This window comes from Danio rerio, chromosome 13 (assembly GCF_049306965.1).
Source record: "Danio rerio strain Tuebingen ecotype United States chromosome 13, GRCz12tu, whole genome shotgun sequence".
In the NCBI taxonomy this organism is placed as follows: Eukaryota; Metazoa; Chordata; class Actinopteri; order Cypriniformes; family Danionidae; genus Danio; species Danio rerio.
The window spans coordinates 26,254,632-26,277,500 of NC_133188.1; the positions used below are offsets into that span (position 1 = coordinate 26,254,632).

At 33.5% G+C, this 22,869-nt stretch overlaps 1 protein-coding gene across 2 annotated transcripts in view; it reads left to right on the plus strand.

Annotated features, from left to right (window-relative positions):
- Positions 1–22,869, plus strand: part of pik3ap1 (phosphoinositide-3-kinase adaptor protein 1) — a 33,008-nt gene that overhangs the window by 6,514 nt on the left and 3,625 nt on the right. Inside the window, exons 1-16 of one of the 2 annotated variants that reach the window (XM_009307382.5) lie at positions 2,671–2,701; positions 2,771–2,888; positions 4,449–4,865; positions 5,802–6,025; positions 8,395–8,539; positions 10,519–10,661; positions 11,105–11,234; positions 11,997–12,193; positions 12,349–12,508; positions 13,189–13,254; positions 13,632–13,907; positions 17,987–18,049; positions 18,161–18,363; positions 18,450–18,510; positions 19,084–19,251; positions 21,049–21,116. In XM_009307382.5, coding sequence (XP_009305657.2) covers positions 4,469–4,865; positions 5,802–6,025; positions 8,395–8,539; positions 10,519–10,661; positions 11,105–11,234; positions 11,997–12,193; positions 12,349–12,508; positions 13,189–13,254; positions 13,632–13,907; positions 17,987–18,049; positions 18,161–18,363; positions 18,450–18,510; positions 19,084–19,251; positions 21,049–21,116 — 2,301 coding nt within the window. In that variant the 5' untranslated portion in view covers positions 2,671–2,701; positions 2,771–2,888; positions 4,449–4,468. Of the gene's footprint in view, positions 1–2,670; positions 2,702–2,770; positions 2,889–4,448; positions 4,866–5,801; positions 6,026–8,394; positions 8,540–10,518; positions 10,662–11,104; positions 11,235–11,996; positions 12,194–12,348; positions 12,509–13,188; positions 13,255–13,631; positions 13,908–17,986; positions 18,050–18,160; positions 18,364–18,449; positions 18,511–19,083; positions 19,252–21,048; positions 21,117–22,869 lie in introns of those variants that run through there. The other variant, XM_073920851.1, reaches the window with a different exon arrangement.

The following is a 22,869-nucleotide window of genomic DNA, read 5'->3' on the forward strand; positions in this document are numbered from 1 at the left end:
TTAAAGTTTGAAAATTATAGACTGGAAAAAGATTCAGAGAAACTGAAAAAATTCTCTTAGATTTTCATATGACTAAACATGTTCATGTTCCCTGGCCAAATAAGAACATCCTTCCTATGCAATCCTTACAAGGTGACACTTTATCCCAACACCTACCATTCTTGTTTTACATCACTAAACAAAAGAAGAAGTTAATGGGGCCAATGACATTTGCTCTGGTTTCTGGTCATTGCCTTATTTATTATCAAAAATACTTGCAGTCTTGGAAATAAAATGAATCCTAAAAATTTTGCCTAAATTGTTTTGAATGTGGGACTGTTTAGTGCATCATTGCTGAGAGTGGATAAACATGAGACTTTGTTTATCTCCACTTCAATCTCATAATTAATGTATGTTTCACTTCAGCATTTGTGTAACCTAACTGAAATTTAGCTGAAACGCTGCACAGAGTACACAGTTTTTGTTCCTTCTCTCAGTCAATAGTGGGCTGAACAGCTTTAATAGCAAGCTTTTAAGCTAGGGCTTTTGGGTTGCATTGTTTCTGTATTTTCTCAGAATTGGAGGTAGAAAAAAATAAATGTTTGGTTGTTTTAGCCTCAAACCGCTATGAGTTTTTTTTTTCTGTTAAACTATTGTTGTTGATACTTTTTGACCTTCATAGTAGAAACTACTTTGGCTATTAACTCCTCAACATTCTTTACAATATATTCTTTTGTGTTCAACAGAGGAAAGAAACTTATACAAGGGGGAGTGGAGGACTGTCTCTTAAAAGGATTGATAAGACAAATCTTTTTTTTTTAATTATTGTTTTGAAGTCTTTAGATTTTTTATTTATTTATTCGTAAACATTTCTTAATTACCTATGCTGGGTAGTAATCTGTATTACCTAATCAGATTCCAGAAATGTATTACTTGTAATTATTTTATATTACATTTTAAAAAGCAATTTTTGCTATTTTCTTACATGAAATAAATCATTCACAATTAAAATTATTTTTCTTTAATTATTTTATTTTAAATTATTTTATTTTACACTTCTCAGTCTTCCTGGGAAAGTCTATGCCAGGGTACTGGAAAGGAGGAGTCCGGCTGATGGTTGAACCTAGGATCCAGGAGGAACAATCAGGTTTTTATCCTGGCCGTGGTACACTGGACCAGCTTTATACACAAGTATTTGAGGGTTCATGGGAGCATGCCCAACCAGTCCATATGTGTTTTGTGGACTTGGAGAACATTTTTGACCGTGTCCCTCATGGCATTCTATGGAGGGTGCTCTGGGAGTATGGCCAGAGGCACTGTTAAGGGCTGTCTCGTCCCTGTATGAACGGACTTGCAGTTTGATTCGCATTGCCGGCAAAAAGTTAAACTTGTTTCCAATGCATGTTGAACTCTGGCAGGGCTGCCCTTTGTCACCAATTGTGTTCATAATTTTTATGGACAGAATTTCAAAGTGCAGCCTTGGGCACAATAGGGGTCCGGTTCGGGGACCACACGATTTCATCTGTTATTTACAGACGATGTTGTTTTATTGGCTTCATCGAATATGGACCTTCAACATGCACTGGGGTGGTTTGCTGTGGTGTGTGACATGGTGCTCTACCGGAAAAAGGTGTTTTGCCATCTTGGAGGAAATTCCTTACCCCAGGTGAAGGAGTTAAAGTATCATGGGGTTTTGTTCACGACTGAGGGAAGGATGGAGCATGCGATTAGCAGGCAGATTGGGTGCAGCGTCAGCAGTGAGGCGGTCTATGCACTGGTCTATTGTGGTAAAGAAGGAGCTATGCCGAAAGGCAAAGCTCTCTATTGACCAGTTAATCTACATTCCTACTCTCACCTATGGTCATGAGCTTTGGGTCATGACCGAAAGGACAAGATCTCAGATACAAGTGGCCAAAATCAGTTTCCTTTGCAGGGTGGCAAGGCACACACTTATAGATAGGGTGAGGAGCTCTGTCACCCGGGAGGAGCTTGGAGTAGAGCCGCTTTTCCTCCACATCGAAAGAAGTCAGCTGAGGTGGCTCGGGCATCTGTTTCAGATGCCTACTGGATGTCTACCTAGGGAGGTGTTTCAGGCATGTCCCATCGGGAGGAGACCTCGGGGAAGACACAGGACACACTGGAGGGACTATGTCTATCGGCTGGTCTGGGAACATCTCGGGAACCCCCTAGAAAAGGTGGAGGAAGTGTCTGGGGAGAGGGAAGTCTGGGGTTCTCTCCTAAGGCTGCTGCCTCTGCGACCTGTTCCCGGAAAAGTGGCTGAAAATGAATAAATGAATGAATGAATGAATGAATGAATAGCAACAAATGAGAACATTTTTTTAGGGAAAGGCAAAAAAAAAAAAAAAAAAACAGAAATAAAAGAGAATTAAACTGGGGTCAGTGACGAATTTCAGGCAGAAAAAGACAAAAGACATTAAAATGAAGCCTAATTAGAAATCAACAGATGCATTCATGATGATTCATGTGTTTGTCATTCTTCAGAAATGTACAATGCTTGATATTTATGAATGGTCTGTTTTTGAAGTTGTATTGAAGTTTTACTTAACTTCTGCATTTCTCTCGTCTGGGAAATTTTGGTACAGTTTTTATAGAGTCTCATACAGCTCTGCGTGTGCGTGTGCGAGTCGAGGCAGTTGAAGTGTATTTTAGGAAGTGACGCTGCCGCCCACCATCAGGAAATGGACTGTTTCTTTTAGCAGATGTAAGTCATGGGCTGAAGGCACATCGCTCTTGTATCACACTCAAATACCAAACATATTTTGATCTGCAGGTACAGACAGAGAGCAGAGGTAAACGGTAAGCCACAGTGGGAACCTACAGCGGCTAAACAACACGTGAAACAAAGCACGGTTGATTTCAAACCTGAGAGTCTCATCACAAGAAGAACGGTGAGTTGTTTTTATAGAAAGATGTCATTTGTTAATGTTATACTGTGTTATAAAATGATGCACAGTTTTTAATTGAATACTTCTTACAAATAGAATTGATTGACAGGTGATTTGTTTAACATTTGAGCAGTATTGGTTAAAATGATAAAGATGACATTGCAATGTTAATGCATAAAAATAATAATTTTGGTGAAAGCTGAAAAAAAGTGGTAAAAAAGTTGCTTAAACATTCAATCTTAAGATCAGCTAATAAACAAAAATAAAACTTTGCATATGAAGTTGCTTAATCACATTTCCTTTCACAGGATGAGTTTTTTGTAAATGAGTGTTTGAAGTGTGAGCTTGAGCTTAACGCAAAGCTGCTCACTGTACATTGAAGTGTGACTGCACTGTAACTACTCACAGTTTTATGCTAATTATTATTTGAATGACACATAAAGCAGACTTTGTGCTGATTTCAACTAATTACAGATCATGTTGAAGTGTGCCGTAATGCATGTTTATTGTAATTTAATTGTCAGCAAGCCATAGTCATAGAAGTCCATTGGTAAAATTTGCAATTATGACAAGTTTTAAGATTTATTGTCAATTTGTACACAAACATTATGTCAGAGTGCTATTTATAGAACATTTTAGGAGACTAAAGTTGACTAATTGCAGTGTTATATGCAATGCAGTTTTGTGGAACCTTGTTTAGCAATGGTAATACAGTAGAGAAAAAGTATCTGGCTCAACATGAAGCTTCCCCAAACGTGGCAGAAGTTCAGTTCTTCACTAATTTGTTGATCAGCAAATAAACAAGCCTTGTTTTGCTGCTAATTTGCCTGAGTTAACATTGAATCGGTGAAAAAGTATCGTTTTAATGGTTATTTAATTATAGAGTTTTAGTTTCCTCCAGATTTACATATATGATTTTAACTGTAGAAGTAGATTTTTACTGCTGATTAATTGTAAGTATATTAAATATAGTTTGGTGTTTGTTCAGTTTAGTTTAATAGCACAGTTTTACAGAAAATATATTGTTGAATTTCTGAATTTTTTTACATTTGTGTAACTCTCACTATATAATTGAATTTATCATTAAGGTCTAATGAATTTATACATTTTTATAATTAAATGTACCATATTAATCAGATTAATTGCAAGTATGTATATATATATATATATATATATATATATATATATATATATATATATATATATATATAATTTAAAAATATTTTATTTTATTATAAATTTATTAATTTTAATTTATTAATTTTTTATTCGTTTCGTTTGGTTTTATTTTATTGCATTTTGTTTTGCTTTATTTTATTTTATTTCATTTTGTTTTATTTTGTTTTATTTCATTTAATTTTAGTTTATTTTATTTAGTTTTTTCTGTTTTGTTTTGTATTTTATTTTATTTCACCCAGGTTTGCTGATTCAAAAAACTGTTAAATTTGTTGATTTGCATTTCATTTAAATTTAGATTTTTATTTGAGTAATTTGATTTGCCAATAAGGTGATTATTATTATTATAAAAGCATTAATGTACATCTCTTCTCCACTGTTTTGCAGTAAGCCCTGGATGCTCCGTGATGTGTGAGGTATTAATTGTTCACAGCGGCGAGGCCAGAGAATGGGCAGATTATCTCCAGCAGATCCTGGAGGCCTCATGTAGCTTTCAGGAGGGCTCTGTCGTTCTGTATGATGTGGATGAAGAGATTTGTCTAAAAAACTATGGACCTTTTGGCTCCAGCAAGTGCATTCTTCTTCTGCTGACCTCTGGGCTCGTGAACCTGCAGAATGACTCTGTGGTGCTGGACACTTTTCGGGATCTTCTTCACCCTCCGCATAAAGTTGTGGCCTTTTTGTGTGGTGTTTCAGAAGAGCTAATGTCAGGGTATTTTGAGTACTGGGAGCAATGGAGAAAAATCTTTTCAGAAGATGAGCCACAAGTTTATGTGTCCACCATCCGGGAGTCTATTGATGAGGGTATGTGATTTTATACTCAATGCTTTACACAATATATGTGTGCTATCTAGCAAATTAACATATTAATACTATAGTCTGAAACAACAACAATAATAAATAAATAAGTAAATAAACATACAAACAAATACATAAATAAATGTCTTTAAAAACACACATGTTAATATATTTTTTAAATAAGATTTTTAGAATATTATTTATGTTGGACTATTAATTTATTGTCTAGTTGTTTTATTTCTATTATTTTAACTTAAAAAAAACAATTCATTTATTTTTCACATTAATAAATAGAAAGATTGTTTGGAAGAATTGATTCATATTTGGCTTGAAGTTGCTTTATAGTGTCATATTATTATTATTATTATTATTATTATTATTATTATTATTATTATTATTTCCTGTTTTTATAATATTTTAAAAACTGTAATTTTTAATTTAATATAATCTTTCATTTTATTTATTTACATTTTTAAAATTTTATTTATTATGTTCTTTTTGCAATTAATTTTTTTGCACAATGTAAAATTATTAACTTTCCCAGAACTGTGTTGCGATTGAAAGGGTATCCGATACTTGAAACATGCTGGAATAGTTTGCGGTTCATTATACTGTGGTGACCCCTGAAAAATATGGGACTAAGCTGAAGGAAAATAAATAAATGAATGAATGAATAAATATAAATTAAATTTACACCTAACAAATGACTTTTGCTGCATGTTTAAACTAATTATTTTAAAAATTGATACAACACACATCCTTAGTTTTTTTTCTGGACAACTGAATTGTTTTATGTTCAATCCTCTTAAGTAAGTAAAAACAATTATATGAACTTAATCGATTTGTGCTGGGACAACATGAAGGAATTGTGTGGAACTCAGCATGTTTTTACAGTGTAAAAAAACAAAGTCTAAATATGTTCTATGTATTTTTAAATTCTAGGATCTGTCCTGCAACATCAGTGCCAGAATACATATGAAATTGAACCAGAAGAGCCCTTGGAGGACTTGCCGTTGCCCGACTTTTCTGAGATTTTACCTTTGCCAGATGAGCTGAATGAGCATCAGCTTAATGGGGATGAAGTGTGTTCATTTCTGCAAACCGGTTTAAATACCTCTAATGACCAAATCTGTCTCTCTGTCCAGCCTGACCGAATACTGTGTGGGGTAAGGGCCTAAAATAAACTCCTTCTAAGAAAACATGGTTGCTAATGTCAGCGTGAAGCTGACGAGTTTGGATGACTTCACTTTTTAGTGCTTTTTAAATCAACCAAAAAAGTCTGTACCATTTATAGTTCAATGACATGAGGAAATGGGGATGATGTAAAAAGGAGGAAAAACATATGTCAGTTTTTCTTTAATTAAATTATATATACAGAAATGGAAAAAAATAAAAGAGTACTTGAAAATTATCAGTTAAATTCTGTTATATTTTCCATATCTGTGTGGTATTTTCCAGTAAATGTAGTCATCTTCTTTAAAAATCAAGAAGTTAGTGTCTACCCAAAATATTTTTTGTTTCATAAAGTCTCCTAAATATATTTCATTTATTCATTTTGTACCTTTAAATGTACCTTTAAAAATCAAAATGTATATGAATAATGTATATACAGTTGGCGTCAGAATTATTATCCCCCCTTAGATTTTTTTTCTTATATATATATAGTGATTTAAAGCATGGGTCTGCGGGTCTGCATCAAAGAAAATATAGTTATAGTTTTAGACATAGAAGTAAAGTGTCTACCTGTAATGCTTTAAATACATTTGGTGAAAATAAAATGTCAAAAAACGATTACTTCATTAGTCAGTGTTAGTTTTATTGAGGTAAAAATTAATCTATATACTGATGGTTATTTAAGTCTTCATACAAAGTTTTATTATATTTTACGTGAATAATAGGGTATATGCACACTGTGTTTCTTCCCATACCGATACACTTCCAGCAAAAGGTTAATGTTACTTTTTTCAATTTTATACGGTTCCTTTTCCTGCATCGATGTTTTAATGTAATAAAATACACAGTTAAATAGACTTCAGCATTCATTTAGTTGTTCAAGTATAAAACGAGATGAAAAGCCATTTACATGCATGCGCCTGTCAGGATCAGCAGGTGAGCGCAGAAACGCCATTGAAAATACTGGACTAAAATAAATGTTAATATTTTAAAGACATGGCATATGAAAATTAAATTGAATGCAGTGCTTCTTGTACAATCTGAGACCCACTTTATATCTTATATCAATTAGGCAGTAAAGATCATTGATTTTTGAAGAAAACAGACCTTAAACGGATCAATTTACTAACTGCATACAAGTCACCAAAAGCGTGTGACCCAGGTTACTGGTCCTTCAAAGTCCTTCTACATACCTTTGCCCGATATACCCTATTACGTCACACTGACAAACATTAAACCCCAGTGGCAAGGACAGATATTTAAAAGGATGTTTTATTTGTATTGTTAGGGTGATGGTTGTGATTTGCTGTGATCCTTAATAATTAAATGAATATGCTTCAAGATTATTTCTTTGCATTCAAAATATTGTTACACTGAATGTAATTATTCCGTAAAGCAGGGGTCACTAAACTTGTTCCTTGAGGGCCAGTGTCCTGCAGATTTTAGCTCCAACCCTAATCAAACCCACCTGAACAAGCTAATCAAGGTCTTACTAGGTATACTTTAAATTTTCAGGAAGGTGTGTTGAAGCAAGTTGGAGCTAAACCCTGCAGGGAAACCGTCACTCCAGCACTGAGATTGGTGACCCCTGCCATAAAGGAACAATCTTTGTTGTTTTTATTTGCAATTTGGCTCATTTTACAAGTCGCAGTTGAGTTTTACCAGTTTTTAATCCATTCAGTCAATATCTGTGTCTGGCGGGAGCACTTTTAGTTTAGCTTAGTATAGCTAATTGAATCGGATTTGACCATTAGCCATACCATGGCTGCAGAAACAATGATATTACACGGCACTGTAACCTAGTTACCTATTTTCAGGTGCTGTATAATATCATTGCACCTGCTCCAGCCTATGTTAGCAAAGTTACTTGATTATTATGCCAGAATGAGAGTATAGTTTCTAGTCGGATTAACCTAGAAAAGAGCAACTTTTCATTTTCTGTCAGTCTTAGTACACAATATAACTACAAAAGAGAAAAGTGCTTAGCATAAGGATATCAGCTGAATAGATTGAAACACAATAAAACTCAACTCTAACTCTGAGTGACTTGTTAAATGAGCCTATTTTTAAAAAAGTGAAGTAAAGTTTCTTTAAGTCATGGAAAAAAGCTATGTTTGGCCCTATATTTGCTGTTGACCGTTGTACAGTGTGTGTCATCATGGTGTGGCATTTTTTTGTAATTAGTAAAGTTCTTCATGTTTTAAAAATGTTTTGACTCTCTAGTCTTTATAAAGTATGTTACACTATCATAAACTCTAGCTTTAGCATATTGTTTGCTGACAGGAGCAGAATCAGTTATCAGTCACTTACTGTACATTACAGTGTCTCACAACACTCTCACTGTTTGTTTGATTCCATCCAGAGTGGTGTGAGTATTTTTGTAATGCTGGTGCAGAAGTGTGAGGATGAGGACAGTGTGGAGGTGGAGTTTCACTCTCAGCAGTCGCCACCTCTGCGTCTGCCTGGAACTCTAGTCAACCAGTGCATTGTTACTGTTCAGTCACCTGGTAAGTCAAAAAACACAGAAAGAGGAACTTCTTCTGTTAGTTCCTCCAGCTTTTTTCACTTTCAGCTGAATTTGCATATTGTTTTTGGTTAGCATACTTATTTATTGTAAGCGAAGCTTTGTTTATTGAAGTCTGATTACACTTTTAAAGGCTAGACACTGCAGGCAAAACACTCACATTTTATAAACCTGTCAGTTTCCCTATCTTTTTTTTAAGCAGAAAACACTTCTATTTTGTTTTTGTTTTTTTTATCAATTTGTGACTACACCAATCTCGTATCTGTATTCTGAAGGTTTTTAGAGAGGGATATGTTCCTAGATATTATTTAAATTATTAATTTTTATATATAGATTTTGTTTTTACAAAACATATTATATTTTGCTGGCTGAAAAAAATCCCAAACACTTCCCACTCAAAAACAAACCCCACATAATTTTTTTTTGAACTTTCATAAAGAATTTTGAACCTGACTAAATAATTAATTTAATGTTTATTTTTTGTGCCAGTAATGTATGAAAATCTCTTCATATTTAATTAATAAGTGCCTCATTGGGATATTTAAACATTTTGGCTTCTATCATACACCCAGCGCAATTAAGCACAATACGTGTTTGGTGCAATCTGTTGCTATTTTTTGACCTATGCAACCCTAATTTTCATGTTTTGCGCTATGTTTAATTAGTAAATCCTTTTTTATCACTTTGTGGACTCATGGGCATGCTGGTCTAAAAAAGAGGTGTGTTAAGGCGCATTGTTGGTGTGTTGCTATTTTGAGGAACTGAAATAAGCCTTACCATTGACCATTTTAAGGCAGGTTTAAAATCCAGTGCATAGTGCGTTAATTATGCACCTATGTGGGTTCAAACGCTTACACATTGCTTAATACAGACAGGATGTACAGCAATACACAAATATTTTTGCATATTAAAAAAACTAAAAGATTAAAATGTTAGAAAAATTATTATTTTCTGCATAAATATAAAAAACACTGCCTCCATGCCTCATCTCAGGGGGCTATTATTATGTGGGACATAAGAATAGGGCGTGTGTTCGGATATAAATTGACCACACTTCGTTATTATTGTTCATTTATTCGTTTGCTGGAAATTAGAACTGAATTTAGAAATAGTTTTAAAACAAATCTTTGTGCTTAACAAACAAAATTAAATATGTAGGCTAATAGATGTCTTCAGTGGAGTGAGTACAACACTGATTCCTTATCCATGAAAGTAAAAATAAAGAGAAAAAGAGAGTAAAGAGGCTGAATGGAGGAGGCTGAAGTGACCGGAATGACTTCCTTTCTGTCGCTTGTCATTTGTCGTGTGCAGTGGAAAGGCGGCTTAATTTCTTATCGTCACACAGATAGCATGTTTAACTGTTTTCTCACTAGTGAAGCATTCGGTTGTTCTGCTTACAAAGTCCACCATGTAAATGCTCAAAACACACCCATAGCTCATTAACAGAAGATTTATACAGACTTCAGAGTCAACGCTTGACTGAGAGAATGTCTGAAGTTGGGGCTGATGTGATCATCACAGCAGCGTCAGCCAATGAAATTAATCCGCAATCGGCTACTGTCTGAGCTTGTGTGTTTGCATGAAGCAATCTTATTGGCTGACGTGCGTGTTGGCATTTGAGAAGTTGAGAAATTTCCAACTTCTTCAGCGAGTAACGCCGTAGTGGTGCCAACGGATCCACAATGCAGTTCAGCAACGCCTGACATCACCCATTCAAAGTGAATGAGAAGCGTTGATGCTGGCGCCCTGTGTAAATGGGGTGTAAGAGATTAAGCACAACCCTGTTAGACCATGCATTAAGGTGCAAACGTGGATTCGGACATGCCTTTAATGCTTTTGCTTTATGTACTTTAAACTTTGCGCCTAGATAAAATAAAATAGTCCAATGATTTAAATAATTTTATATACAATATATGCCTGCAATTCTTAACTCAGCTGTGGTGATTTGTTTTTCTCTTTTAGATATGCCAGCTGGGGAAGTATCATTGACGGTTTATAAAAATCAGTCTGTGTTATGCTCATCAACTGTAACATATTATACAGAAATGGAGGAAATTTGCAGATATCTAAAGAAAGCAACTGATCCAGTGCAGTTCATGTGTCAGGTAATAGCATGAAACAAACAAACAGTTGATAGAAGCAATAAACAAAAATCTTTTGCAAAAAGGACACATAAACTGAAATGACTTTTGAATATGACCTTTTTATTTGTATTGTATTATGCATCTTGCTTCGAACATCACATAAATTTTACATGTTGAAATTTAAACTTGTTTTATAGTACTAAAAATAAAAGAAAAAAACGTCAATTTTAGAAGTTAAAATTTGTTATTATTTTTACATAAAGTAAAAATTTTGTGAGAGCCAAGAAAAGATCAGAAGAAGACAGTAAAATGTAGAAAAGTAAAAGGAAATGCTGATGTATTCAAACTGTCTAATAATTTTCAGGTTTTATTATTGTCTTTTAAAAAAAGTAGTTTCAGAAAGAAATTTGGATTTAAAGACTAATATTAAGCTGATTTTGTATTTAACATGATTATATTTTCAGGCATTTGATATCACATCAAAGCTCCAAGAGTCGTTAGATAATTTGCTTGCTACCTCTCTTGAAGAACGGATGCCTGTAAATGGATTACAAGTATTCGGAATTAGTCAAATTGAAGAAAACACAGCAGCAAGTGAGTCAATTCATTCATAAACACATTCATGTGATTACGCTCTTAAAAATAAAGTTTCTTTATTGGCATTAATGTGAAGAGAATACAGTATTTACATCAACATATGTAAACCATCAACTTTCAAGAAGAACCTTTAACATAGACTGGAATATTTCCAGTCTACAAATGGTTCATTAAATGGTTTCTTTAGATGTTCTCACTTTAAATTGTGTGGCCTCAACTAATATGAACTTACAGTCAAATGAGTAATTCATTACAGTGTACTTATTGTGTAAATAAATGTTTTAAAATTGCACTTAATTAACTAATTAATTTCTGTAAGTACATTTATAATTACATGTTGACCATCTCTTACACTTTAACCCACCTTTAAACCTATCCTTTATTATCCTTATGCATTTCCTTCGTCAATAGCACCGGAAATGTTCTGCAATACATTATGAACATCTTAAATGCATTGTATTACTGTTTTGATTTAAGTACATAGTAGTTAATTCCATTAATAAAGTAGGACCAAATGTTCTTAATGATTCTTTTAAGAATTATTCACTGAAAGGTTTTTTGGGGATCCCAAAAAATATTTTTTCTTGGAATGTTTAGTTTTAAAAGTGTGTAATTTACAAAAAGCCTGATAAATATATAATATATCATTATATATAATTATATATATTTTTGGTGGTAAATCATGTAGAAGGAACTGGTGTTGATGGCTAATTGTTATTAAAGACAGGAAACAGTAAATAGAAATGACTTTGTTTTCAGATCACCGTGATGTGGAACTCCCAACGCTGCTTCACTTTTCTGCCAAATATGGCTTAAAAAAGTTAACATCTTTGTTAATGCGGTGCCCCGGAGCCATGCAGGCTTACAGTGTGATGAACAAGGATGGGGATTATCCCAATAAGCTGGCCGAGAAGAGCGGTTTCTCTGATTTAAGACAGTTCATGGATGAATATGTTGTGAGTTCACTGCTGAATGTTGCATTGTAAAAGAAATATAAGAATATAATGCAATTGTTAGTTAACAAGTATGGGATACATTTATATAACAATATTTCCTTTATTATATAGTGTTGGTGATGCCAATTACTTGTTTCTTTTATTAATCCAAACAGGAGACAGTGGATTTAGTGAAGACGCACATTGAGGAATCTCAGAACGCCCCCGAAAGTGAGGACATCTATGAGGATATGCTGAGAGCTTCCCAGAACTTCATCTCTGAGTTCGATAATGAGAACATTTATGAGTCTATGGTGAAGCTCAATCCTGAGATGGGTGTGTGTGTTGTAATATTTTATATTTTCATTAATAATTAATGAAGTTTTTATTTTAAGAAACAATATTGTTTTGTTACTACTGCTAAATGGATCAATGGCTAAAGTTTTTTTTTTAACAATAGTTACAGCTTATTATATGTTTTTACTATAGTTTACACAATAGACCCTCATTTTAACTATAATTTATATACCAAAAAAACACTGTCAGGTGTAATAAATATTTTCAGGCTATAGTCTACCAAAATAATTGTCAAGCATATGGATATTATTAAATATTGTCAGACTGTAGAATTTATCCATCCATCCATCCATCCATCCATCCATCCATCCATCCATCCATCCATCCATCCATCCATCCATCCATCCATCCATCCATCCATCCATCCATCCATCCATCCATCCATCCATCCATGTTTTTACATAAATATATAAGTTTTGCTGAATGGTGATGGAACATTTTTTCACATATTTAATTATTTACATATTTTAAAGTTGTAACATTAAAAAAGACACTTTGTGTAAATAAAACCTCTTTTGCATATTTAATTGAATGCAGACACTAAATATGAGACACAAACTTTGACCCAGATATGTGATAATGAAGTCATATATATTTTTGACATATTCCTATTTCAAATGCATGAACTGAAAATATATATTTGCAAACTGTTCCAACAGGCGATGAGTTAGAAAGTGCTTTAGAGGACTCCAACCCAGAGAGAATGCTCAGAAAGTTTTTTGAAGGTACATCAATCTAAAAACAATGATCATTATATGTGCTTTTATATGTGATATTTATCACTTTTTCCACTGTGTGATAGCATATATACATATATTATTAAGATATATAGATAAGCATGCAGCATTTCTGCAAAGGCTTGTAATATTATTTTTCATATCTGTAATGTAGCAAGTAGGAAATAGCTTTATTAGATGATCTCATGGCTTATTTTGCTTATATGCGTAAGAGCTTTTGCTACAGGATGTAGTTTGCTTGCATAGTGTGAAACCAGAGCAGCTTGTTAACTTGTGGCATTTATTAAAGTCTGAGCTAGTATACAAGCGAATATATTTTGCAGCTTTTAAATAATTAGTGTATGACTTTTGCTGTTTTTGTTTAGGACCACCTGAAAAGGGTTTTCAGTCCATGAAACATAATTCAACCAATGGTGGATTGCCTGAAATGGATGATGAGGATTACCACGACATGGGTGTTAAAGTAGATGTCTATGGAGATTTTGAAGAGGAGGACCCTTATAACCCCTGCTGCCCTGAGCAAATTTATGACACAGTGGAGCCTCATTCCAGTCCTGAAGTGATGAACCGTCCACCCGCACCCATCCCTCGACCAGCCAAACTGCCCGAGCCTGAAGAAAACACAACCTACATTTCTAAAGGTGCAAACCACAAGTTCACCACACAACTACAGCGAAATATCATTGCAAACATAGATGCTCAATTTAAGAGGGCTAAACTAAAAGCTAGAAAAACATTTTTTTTACATGATAAGTGCATTTTGACAGACAGCAGCACCAACAAAACTTCTTCACACGGAACCTTCACAATGACACATTTTGGCTCTAGTTCTACAATTTATTCATTTATAAAGATTGAAGTCATAATAAAGAGAACACAACATCCCCATCTTCACCAAAAAACATGATTTTGTAACTTACACAAACAAAAGATCATGAAAACAAATGTTACTTTATTTTAAGTTTGAATTCAATTTTTTAGTTCTTACGATTTTATTAATATTTTTAGTCAGTTTGATGTCATTTGAGATGACTAGACAAGCTAATTTGATTGATTGATTGATTGATTTTTTTTTTTAAGTATTTATTATATAGTGCAGAGTCAATACTGGTATCATTTGCAAAAATCAGAAGTGTTTTCACAATATTTGGGAAACTGAAGTATATTTTAAGTGATAGTCCACCATAAAATTATATTGTCATTATCAGACCTATTCAAATCACTTCACACCCATTCACGAACACTTTATATACAGATCTCTTTAGTAATAAATGTGCTAGCATCCACACCAAAGTAAAATCATGTTCGTTTCATTTTTAATAAATTTTTTATTTTTTATGTGCAGTTAAATCTGATCAGTACTCTGTAAAATGTCTGACCTTAAATTTACAGTAAGTTACTGCCTAATAATTGCATTACTTTCACAGTAAGGTACTGTATGTAAATTGACAGTACATAATAACAATAATTCTTTAAATATTTCTAAATATCAAAAAGTGCCTGTACTAGTTTAAACGTTAATGTATATTAAATGAATTTAGTTAACTAAAGTGCCATTTTTACAGTAATATGCTGTAATCATGATGCCTGCCTTAATTTCACAATACAATTCTGAATACGTAATGAATACGTAAGTGACACTAATGTAATGTAATTTACTGTGAAAAATGACAGTATAACATGTTGTAAAATTCTGGGAATGTATTACAGTGTACTGGCTAATAACTTTTTTATTGTTCATCAACTGGAAAAAAGCGATTTTAATAACATTGTTCATATGTGTCATTATCCTTATAATTGTGTTGTAAATCTTGCATGTAAATTTAGAATGAGTTTTAAAACTGTGATCATTTATAAAAATCGTTTCTGCTTTCTCATCCTCATCCTTAGTATTGTCTTTATAATTATTAATAATTTATTAATATTAATTATTTATTATTTATTATTATTAATGTTACTCTGTGCTTTAAGACACAATGTGATTCTGCAGCACACTATAAAAGCGATCTTCAGGTGCTGATTATGTGCCAAATGTTAACCAATGTAAATTTGAATACCATTTTACATGACATTTACAGCCATACTATGCCATAAGCAGCAGCAGAACACATAGTTTATTCATGAACGTTGGAACAGTGGCTCAGTGCATATCAACAGCAGCAGTCACTCAGCATCTACACTGTACTTTTAAAAATGCTAATGAAGTTGAATATTTATGAATTGCATTCTTAACCTAATAATTCGGCCGGTAGTTCAGTGCACTCTTCTGCCCTTCTGAATGTTTGTGTTTTTTAAATGTTTCCGCCATGTGTCATTTGGTTTGGACAGCCAAACGACTTGTCTCTGAAATCTTGTCTTGTGGCATGTTGGTAAAACTAGACATGTGCCGGTATTAAGTAATTCAGTACATTGTGATTAAGAACATGCACAATATTAATATCATGGCTACTTCAAAATACAGTGAACAATTATTTTGATTAAAACATTTAAAAGAGTTTTTATAAATATTTTGATGCATTACAGTAGTTGTTTTTTTAGAACCAAATGATCAAGACATAATGGTCTACTCATTTTCAAATATTAAACATTTCATATTAACCTAGCATAGAAAATAGAAGATTCTGTGGTAATTATTAGGCCTTCTGTTTGTTCCGTGTATAGTAAATTTATGTTTGTTAACAATAGTTACCTCAAGTCATGACAAAAACCATAACACATTTATTAATATAATAATTGGATATAATTTCTTAGTTAATGCCTAATAACATGGTTTGTACTTTGTCTTGTTTTTTCATTTAAACCTGTTACAACATTTGTTTACTCTGAACATGTACAGTTGAAGACAGAATTATTAGCTGCCCTGAATTATTAGCCCCCCTGTTTATTTTTTCCCCAGTTTCTGTTTAACGGAGAGAAGATTTTTTCCAAACATAATATTTTTAATAACTTATTTCTAATAACTGATTTATTTTCTCTTTGCCATGATGAGAGTAAATAATATTTGACTAAATATTTTTCAAGACGCTTCTATACAGCTTAAAGTGACATTTAAAGGCTTAACTAGGTTAATTAGGTTAAGGCAGGTTAGGGTAATTAGGCTTAGTATAACCATGGTTTGTTCTGAAGATTAGTGAAAAAAATAGCTTGAAGGAGCTTATAATATTGACCTTAAAATGATTAAAACTGCTTTTATTGTAGGCGAAATAAAACAAATAAAACTTTCTCCAGAAGAAAAATATGATCAGACATACTGTGAAAATTTCCTCATCCTGTTAAACATCATTTGGGAAATATTTAAAAAAGAAAAAAATGTAAAGGGGGGCTAATAACTTGACTGACTTCAACTGTATATACAATAAAGCAATAGGCATTTTCTGGTTATTATACCTACTAAAGATAATCTTTTATGCAGACTAACTCAGTATTGGGATGAAACCATATACAGATAAAAGCTTCAGCAATTAATTGCAAAACAAATCAAATTAAAAATGATACCGGCAGAAGCCTAGTTAGGACACATTGTTAATATTCTTGGTATGAATGGATTTTTTCTAACTCTCATGTCATTTCAAACCTGCAAATCTATAATTTTCCTGTGAAATGCAAATAAATATATTTTTAGCTTTGATGATAACTAAACAGTTAGAGTTTGCATTGACTTTTTTAAACACAAAATTCAGTGGAAGTCAATGGAAATCAAAACGGTTTAGCTATGAAAATTCTTCAAAATATCTTTTACTGTATTTATATGAAAGATGATATTCATTAGATTTGGAAACTATATAATAATATAATAATTGGATATAATTTCTTAGTTAATGCCTAATAACATGGTTTGTACTTTGTCTTGTTTTTTCATTTAAACCTGTTACAACATTTGTTTACTCTGAACATGTACAGTTGAAGACAGAATTATTAGCTGCCCTGAATTATTAGCCCCCCTGTTTATTTTTTCCCCCTTTTATTTATTATTTCCCCCTTATTATTTATTAGTTTATTTATTAGCCCCCCTGTTTATTTTTTATATTATACTAAAGATAATCTTTTATGCAGACTAACTCAGTATTGGGATGAAACCATATACAGATAAAAGCTTCAGCAATTAATTGCAAAACAAATCAAATTAAAAATGATACCGGCAGAAGCCTAGTTAGGACACATTGTTAATATTCTTGGTATGAATGGATTTTTTCTAACTCTCATGTCATTTCAAACCTGCAAATCTATAATTTTCCTGTGAAATGCAAATAAATATATTTTTAGCTTTGATGATAACTAAACAGTTAGAGTTTGCATTGACTTTTTTAAACACAAAATTCAGTGGAAGTCAATGGAAATCAAAACGGTTTAGCTATGAAAATTCTTCAAAATATCTTTTACTGTATTTATATGAAATATGATATTCATTAGATTTGGAAACTACAAATTATTGAAATAATTTTTAGGTTGTACCATTAAAGGATTTAAATTTTTTTTTTACTTTTTTATTTTTTCAAAACGGGTAAGAACAAAACAAACAAAAAAACATTTTCAAAAGATCATAGAAACAAAAAAAACCTACAATTCGAGTGTCAAAAGTCCCAGTATGAAGAAATTTAATACGCTTGTTGTCTCAAAGAAAGTATCAGTACTTCCATATCCCATTGAAGGGTTGTAGAAAAAACTGTCCACTTTTGGTATTTTAACTGCAATCTCAGTTTATTTTGTACCTCTTTTACAGTATTTTGCCCCAAGGACCCTCTGTACTCAGTAAGCCAGCGACCAGAAAGGGATCCCTCTATAGGTAGGTTATAAAATAATCTTGATCCTAATTTTGAACCATGTGTGTTTACAAACACAATATGGAAACATTAAATAAACGGTTGATATGATTAAATATTGTTTGCTTTTACAGCACCTGTGCGGCTGGTGAGAGACAGAGACATGAGCAGTCACCATGACCCATTCGCGGGCATGAAGACCCCTGGACAGAGGCAGCTCATCTCTCTGCAGGAGAGGGTGAAGGTTGGAGAGCTGACTGTTGAAGAGGCCGTGCAGGAGTTTAAGGCTTGGCAGTTTGACCAGGATAAAAGATGGCGCTCTCTACGCTTTCAACAAGTGAGCAGCTCCCTAATAAGAGTAAATAAATAAAAACTAATACATTTTTATATAGAGTCTGTAAACATCTCTCTGTTTACTTTAAGGAAAATTTACACCGATTAAGAGAAAGCATCACCCGACGCTGTAAAGACAAAGGAACAAATGGTAAGCAAATACGGGATGCTGATTAGGGCTTATTAAATGTTTATTTAAGTTTATTTTATACCATGAGAGAATGCAAGAAAAGGTCCTGTCAGGGTTCAGCAAAAACTTTGAAGCAGTGGCCCATGAAAATTATAAGCAAGCTTCAGTTTCAGAGCCTGTTAGTCCATTGTGATATGCAAATTATACAGCTATTTATATCTGTGTAGTTTCCAGCTCTCATCACAAAGAAAAGAAATGCAAGTAGCTGTTTTTATTGCTACAAAACATAAAAATATTTTAATAATTAATGCATATCCATAATAATAATAGCAATGGTAATAATATTGTATAATTTTGTTTTATTATTTAAATTTAATTATTACTTTTATAATAAATTTTATTGTATTATATTTAATTGTATTTCATTTAAATAAAAATAACGATAACCAATCAAAATGTATTGTAATTAAATATGGATAATGTTTTTTTTGTGTGTTTAAATGTAAAGCAAAAATTAACGTATAGCAAAAAAAACTCCAAAACTTAATATATTTTATGAATCCATTTTCAATTTCTGTTTTTTTTTCCTGTTAGAGCTCATGATTACAGCTCCGATGCAAACGAACACTCAGTGGGGATCTCAAATGAATGTGAACTGCTCAGTTTACGAACCCACACCTAGGACGGTTGTGCAACCCCCTTCTGTCAATCGAGCACCGCAGAGGGGAAGCTGGCAGACAGGAAGCACCTCCAGCACTTCTAGTATGTAAACCATAACTTCTTTAATCTCATGCTTTATTAGCTTCGGAAAATGATACTGACTGTAAAAGATTAACCCATGGTATGTTTGAACTGAATAGTTGCATAGTAACTGGTTTGTTTTTTGGATATCTTGTTTGTAGATATAATTTGGAGTATAATGAAAATTATAATTATAGAATTTTCAAACTTCGAAATACATCAAAATGCTGTTGTATTTTCATCTCTTGCATTGTTTGCTTCATATTGAAATATTTTTAAGCAAACTATTGGTGACACTTTATTTTGATGGTCCATTTGAGTATTAGTAGACTGTCTGCTTAATATCTGTTGATACTGCTGCTTCAATAGACATTTAACTGACTATAAGAAACTTTGCAAGTACATGTCAACCTAACCCCAATCTAATTCAGACAACCTCATTATTAGCAGCACCACTGACAATTAAGTTTATTTAAATTATTGAATTATTAAATGGAACATACTGAATGTGACATGAAGTTTTTTTTCCCTTCATCTGATCATGGCATTTTTGGATCTGTTTGCACAAACTCTGGAATTCATAGCATCATGTTAACAGATGAGGTTGTTGCACTTTTATGGTTATGATCATTTGATTATGAAGTATATTAGATAAAGTAGATTATTTACAGTCATACAGTATATACAGACAATGACCCAAAACACAGCTAAAGTGATGCAGCAGGAATGGTTAGCAGATAAAAACATTACCTTTAAGCAGTGGCCCAGCCAGAGCCCTGACTTTAATCCAATTGAGAAGGCAAGAATACCCTCTAACCTGGTCAGCAGTTATAGCTATTGTTTGCTGTAAAAGCCAATAAAGGTTTTTCTATTGATTATTGAGAGGTTGGACATTTTGGACATTTTTGTTCAAAGGTAAATAAATGCTGAGAAATACTTTTTACGGCGACGCAGTGGCACAGTAGTTGGTAGTGCTGTCGCCTCACAGCAGGAAGGCCACTGGTTTGAGCCTCGGCTGGGTCTGTTGGCGTTTCTGTGTGGAGTTTGCATGTTCTCCCTGCGTTCGCGTGGAATTCCTTTGGGTGCTCCGGTTTCCCCCACAGTCCAAAGACATGCGGTACAAGTGAATTGAGTAGGCTAAATAGTCTGTAGTGTATGAGTGTAAATGAGAGTGTGTGTGGATGTTTCCCAAAGTTATGTTGCGGCTGGAAGGGCATCCGCTGTGTAAAAACGTCCTAGATAAGTTGGCGGTTCATTCCGCTGTAGCAACCCTAGATTAATAAAGGGACTAAGCCGAAAAGAAAATGAATGAATGAAAAACTTTTTACACAATGATGCCTCTTGTACATTATCTTATAATCTGTTTCTGTGTCTGTCATTTCTGGTACAAACAAACAAACAAACAAACAAACAAACAAACAAACAAACAAACAAAAAAAACAAACAAACAAACAAACAAACAAAAAACAAACAAAAAACAAACAAACAAACAAACAAACAAAAAACATGCTGCTTGAATAAAAGTAACCTTAGGTCAGAGTTTGTCAGGGGTATGAGTAATGTTGGGCTTATAGATGTGTCTATGAAAGACTGTGGCTTTGACTTAATCTCTTATCTTTGCATCATACATTGACCGAATTTGACTATTTTAAGACTATTTTGTTACATAATGATCCCACACAGGGAATGAAAAAGCTTTTCATGTATAAAAAAAGTGTATAGATAGCTCTTTTTTACATGTAAATGTACATTTGAAATGCTTAACTAAAGTACAATGAGTTTGGTGTATTTCAACAGTATGATGTTTGACCTGTGCAGGCAGTAGCAGTCACAGATTGAGCATTCAGAGCACAGTCAGCAACAGCAGTGGTGTGGACGGTGAAGAGGTCAGCTTTTTTCCTTTAACACTTTTTTTTCATTTGAATTAAAATAATAATCAACTCCAAGTTGTCACTCACAGCATGTTGTTCCTATAGAATGTACATTGTAGAATGTTTTTTTTAATAAATTAATATTTAATTCAGCAAAGATGCTTTCAGTTGGTAAAGAAAATACTGTAAAAGTGAACGATTTTTGCTTATGTAATCCTTTTGAGCATTCTAGACATAAAAGAATGGACCATTTTCACATTTCTGGGTTTCTCAGTATAGCAGAAGTCATAGTTGCGTAAACCTAGAGCACAGTGAATGGGAGAGTACAACAAATATATTTTTTTACAATCCTATTTGCTGAAAAAAAAAAAAAATGTGTGAGACTGATAACGGTTGCCAGAAGAGAACATCATCAAATTTAAGTATAATGGAGTAATTACTAATTATGCATAAGGAGTAATCAGATTTTTTTTGTGATTGTTTATTTATTACAGTCAAAGCCGGCAAACATAGCTAACAACTATATACAAGCCAATGTTTGCATTAAAGGAAAACACATAAGAAGTTAAATAAATACTATAGACTCTATAAACTTTAAAAACTTGGGGGTGAGAAGCAAACTTTATATACCTCTAATTTAATATCTAGTTTCTTATTTTAGTATCTTCGTTTTGAAGAACCCCCCTCACCCACCCCTATTCCCACTCCTATTCCCACTCCTATTCCCACTCCTTTGTAGATGGGTGACACGGCGGCCCATTAACTGTTGCTTCACAGCAAGAATGTCCTTCCTAAACCAGTCGACGTTTCTGTGTGGCGCTTGCTCATTCTTCCCATGTTTGCATGGGTTTTCCCTGGTTTCCTCCCACAGTCCAAAAAACCTGCAACCTAAGTAAATTGAACATACCAAATTGACATCATAATCAAGCTCTTAATAAGTCGTAAATCTTTCTTTAGCCATCCCTATAGCCGTCATTAGCCAGAAATAAGTCTGTGATTGTTCATTGAGGTCTACCCGAGCTCAATAAAATATTGTTTTATTTTTGCCGTGAGGAGCTGCCGTCCCTGTTATTAATAAATAATTTAAACCTGAAAAAAAAAAAAAGTAAAACAATATGCCCGGGCCCGGCCCTCCCGGCTTCCTTTGCCATCGGTCCCCCTTTTATAGTCCAGAGCTCCTTCCGTGGGATTCGAGGCCGGTGCGCACTGCAGGTGCATCCACTTACGCAGTGGCCTCATTCCGTTCCCACGGCTCTCGGCCACGCCCCCTCGCCACAGCGCTGTTTACTTATGTTTTGCTGCTAAACTAAATGAAAATTTACATTATCGATTTATAAAAGGTCCCTTATGAAAATAAAAATAGTCACATCAGTCTTTTGCCGGAAGATTTCAGTGCTGAACAACACTTCTGTGCATATAACCCATTCCTAGATCCACAAAATCTACATCAGCTTTGCGTGACTAAATAAAAAAAACATTATAAAACATAACCTGACCTGTCTAAAAGAAATGGCCATGGTGTCGTCCTTCCTCCAGCGTGCAAAAGTAACTCCAATATTGATTCAGGATTTTAAAAAGTTTTGATTTCAGCATTTGTTTTTACCGCTGTGTGCACACGAGCGCAGTGAATGAGCCTGCATAAATGAAGGATCTGTGTGAACAGATTTACAAATCTACATTTCTTAACAGACAGTTTGGGCTACTTATCAGAATTATGGGAAATATCTGCCTGACAAATTTTAGTTTGACAAACATTTTTTAGTCTTAA